Raw genomic sequence first — 3,148 nt, 5'->3', positions numbered from 1 at the left:
TAGATATACAGACTTTTCTCTTTCTTTAAAACATTATTAACAAAAAAAACAAATCAATTCTAAATTTTACAAAATTAGGAATATAAAAAATATTAATACCATATATCACTACAAGTCAAAGTCACATGTGCTGTTGTTTGTTAAGATATTTGATAATTCAATAGGAAATATAAATATCCCTAAATTTTAAAAATGTAAAATTAGAAAAAGACTCTTTCTAGAAATAATCTTTTTTTATTATTATTATTATTCATTTTTGACTTTTTGTCTCTCTTCCTTAAATAAAAAAGCCTCCCTCTATACATTTCTTCACCAGTCTTCTTCTTCCTCCTCTTCCCTCTAAACTCTCTCTAACCTTTAAGAAAACGTTATCAATGGCTGTTGAAGCTAGACACATGAATCTCTTCTCTTCTCAGTATATCACCAACAACAGGTAAATAATCTCATTCTCTCTCTCTCTCTCTCCACATGTTTATTTATTTTTTTTTTTTGCAGTGTTTGATTTTTGTTTGTTTTGCAGAGAATGTGTTAAACCACAAATGAACAACAACAACAACGGCGGCGGTGGTTTTCCGGTAACAATCGGTGATCAGAACTTACAGTACCAATTACAAAATGATCTCACAAATTACAGTTTCAACCAATCTACAAAACGCCAGAGAGACGCAACAACGTTCGCGTCTCAGAAACGCAGATCGATCTCCGAGTTTGCTCCGTCGTCGTCACTGATCGACGCGGAGCTCGTCTCTCAGATCCAACAGCAAAACTCGGAGATCGACAGGTTCGTCGCGGAGCAAACGGAAACGCTGAGGATCGAGTTGGAAGCGAGACAGAGAACGCAAACGCGGATGTTAGCGTCCGCGGTACAAAACGCGATTTTAAAAAACTTGAAAGCGAAAGACGAAGAGATCGTAAGAGTTGGGAAACTAAACTGGGTTTTACAAGAACGTGTTAAGAGTCTCTACGTTGAGAATCAGATCTGGCGTGATTTGGCTCAGACTAATGAAGCTACTGCTAATAATCTCAGATCAAATCTTGAACAAGTTCTTGCTCAAGTCGATGATTTGGATTTGGTTCGTCGTCCTTTGGTGGTGGCTGAAGATGACGCTGAGTCGAGCTGTGGAAGCTGCTGCGACGGAGAGAAGAATCTAACGGTAACGGTAACGGAAACGGTGGTTAACGGAGGGTGTAGAAGGTGCGGTGAATTAACGGCGAGTGTGTTGGTGTTGCCTTGTCGTCATTTGTGTTTGTGTACGGTTTGTGGATCGTCGGCGTTGTTACAAAAGTGTCCTGTTTGTGATATGGTCATGAATGCTAGTGTACATGTTAACATGTCATCATGACCATTTTTTTATTTTATTTTATTTGTTTAATTTTTTAGTTTTTTTTTAGTATTAAATTGAAGGATTAAAGAGTAAAAATAGGATAAACAGGAAGAAATATGACTCTTTTTGACTTTTTTTAAAAAATATGGATTTGATTCATTTGTTTATTTTTGGTAATTCTAATTTTTTTGTTTCCTTCATTCGTACGGAAGTTTATTCAATCATAGTAGATAACTAAATATTTGTGTTTTTGAATTAATGTGACCTCTTTGAAAAGATTGTTGTAACCGTGCGAAATCAAAAAAAGGATATGTTAGGATTTTACGATCATTAAAACTAAAAAATTTGATTTGGTTTTAGAGTCAAAGAATGTTACGCTTCTTGTAAGTTTTTATCATTAAACTTATAGAACTGCTTAATGACTTAACACCATACAGTTACATATATATATTGTGATGATGCGACATAATACTGTACAGAATAAAACATAAGTTTTTTGTATTTTTTTTATAATCATGTAGATTGTATATATTCGTGAAAAACTAAGGAATATGTAGAATGTAATATGTAAATAATATGTCCAATTACACTGCATTTTTTTTGTGAATGATGATGAATACTATAATTTGTGGTGTGTACGTGCGCATGCTTCGGAACGCACTAAACAAAATTTACCCTACAAGTTTCAGTGTCAATTAGTGTCTTGTTGCAACAATATTAACAGTGTAATTATGTACGAAATAGTAGTTCTTAATTTTGTGGTCCTAGTTTTTTTTGTTTAAATTACGATGCAATCTTACGGGTTTGGTTTAAAGCTTAATCTACATCCTTAATTAGTCCCTACTTTTTTTCTTCCTAGTTAGAATTTGAAAATGAAATGGTGTATATCCGTTTTGTTAATCTGTTGACATTATTATCGTCATTATTCGTCATGAATGTTATTATAAAAATACTCTTTGGTTAATTGTTTTTCCTGGAAACTTCAGAAGTGGAAGCCAAAAATGGAAGTTGCAAAAGACGACATAATAATTGAATGAGGGGAAAGACATCTTATAGAGTCCCTCCAAAACATGTGAGGTGGTCCTTGGCCTTTTACTTCTCCTCTAGCCAAAGCAATTTACATATAACAAATTGAAAAACATAAAACAAATTTGTTATAAATTTCCTTGAATTTGGATAATATTAAAGATAAAATACTTTTACTTATCTGACATTTTCTTAGTTATTCATTACTTGAAAAACTTAGAATATTACTACATTGTAATATTCAAATTTCATTATTTATGTTTGGTAAACTTTCCTAGTCAGATTTGGTTTCACATTGTTTTGTAATGTTTGTAAAAGTTGATGTTCTAACAAGTTTACTAATATTTTTTTATTATTTTAACAAAAGAATCAGCTCAGACGAGCCAATTAGGAGAAAAATTGTCTACAAACAAAACAAAAACATGATGCGGAGACACAAGCGTTTGGCGTGCTAAAGAATCCGCTCGTACATTAGCATTACGAGAAACATAAATCAAAGAGAAAGAAGAAAATTCCTCCCTGTCGATCCGAATGTCGTCTAAATATGTTGCAAAAGCTGGCCAATCAGTTGGGGAAGACACCATCTTCACCAAGTCAGAGCAGTTGGTAAGAAAAGCCACATCCCGGAAGTCATGTCCAATCATACATCGCATCGCCCAGATGAAGGCTTCAACTTCTGCATGTAACGGGGATAAATTTCGCCGGAAATTTGTCGCTCCAAGCACTGGGGGCGATCCTTCTGATGAAATACAGCACCATCCTGCACCGACAAAAACATCTGTCGCTTTCCAAGAGCC

General features: G+C 34.2%; 1 protein-coding gene across 1 annotated transcript; it reads left to right on the top strand.

Moving 5' to 3' along the window:
* On the top strand, positions 293-1,492 carry LOC104760430 (BOI-related E3 ubiquitin-protein ligase 1-like). The gene is made up of 2 exons (XM_010483354.1): positions 293-433; positions 521-1,492. The coding sequence occupies exons 1-2, from the start codon at positions 375-377 to the stop codon at positions 1,341-1,343; spliced, it is 882 nt and encodes a 293-aa protein (XP_010481656.1). The 5' UTR covers positions 293-374; the 3' UTR covers positions 1,344-1,492.

This window comes from Camelina sativa, chromosome 18 (genome assembly GCF_000633955.1).
Source record: "Camelina sativa cultivar DH55 chromosome 18, Cs, whole genome shotgun sequence".
Classification (NCBI taxonomy): Eukaryota; Viridiplantae; Streptophyta; class Magnoliopsida; order Brassicales; family Brassicaceae; genus Camelina; species Camelina sativa.
The sequence above is the reverse complement of the archived record's forward strand: the minus strand, read 5'-3'. Positions and strand labels throughout refer to the sequence as shown.

Bases quoted from the DNA above. Each gene is read 5' to 3' on its own strand.
- LOC104760430 (XM_010483354.1), top strand. From the start codon at position 375: ATGGCTGTTGAAGCTAGACACATGAATCTCTTCTCTTCTCAGTATATC. The intron at 434-520 runs GTAAATAATCTC...TTTGTTTTGCAG, and splicing joins CAGTATATCACCAACAACAG to AGAATGTGTTAAACCACAAA.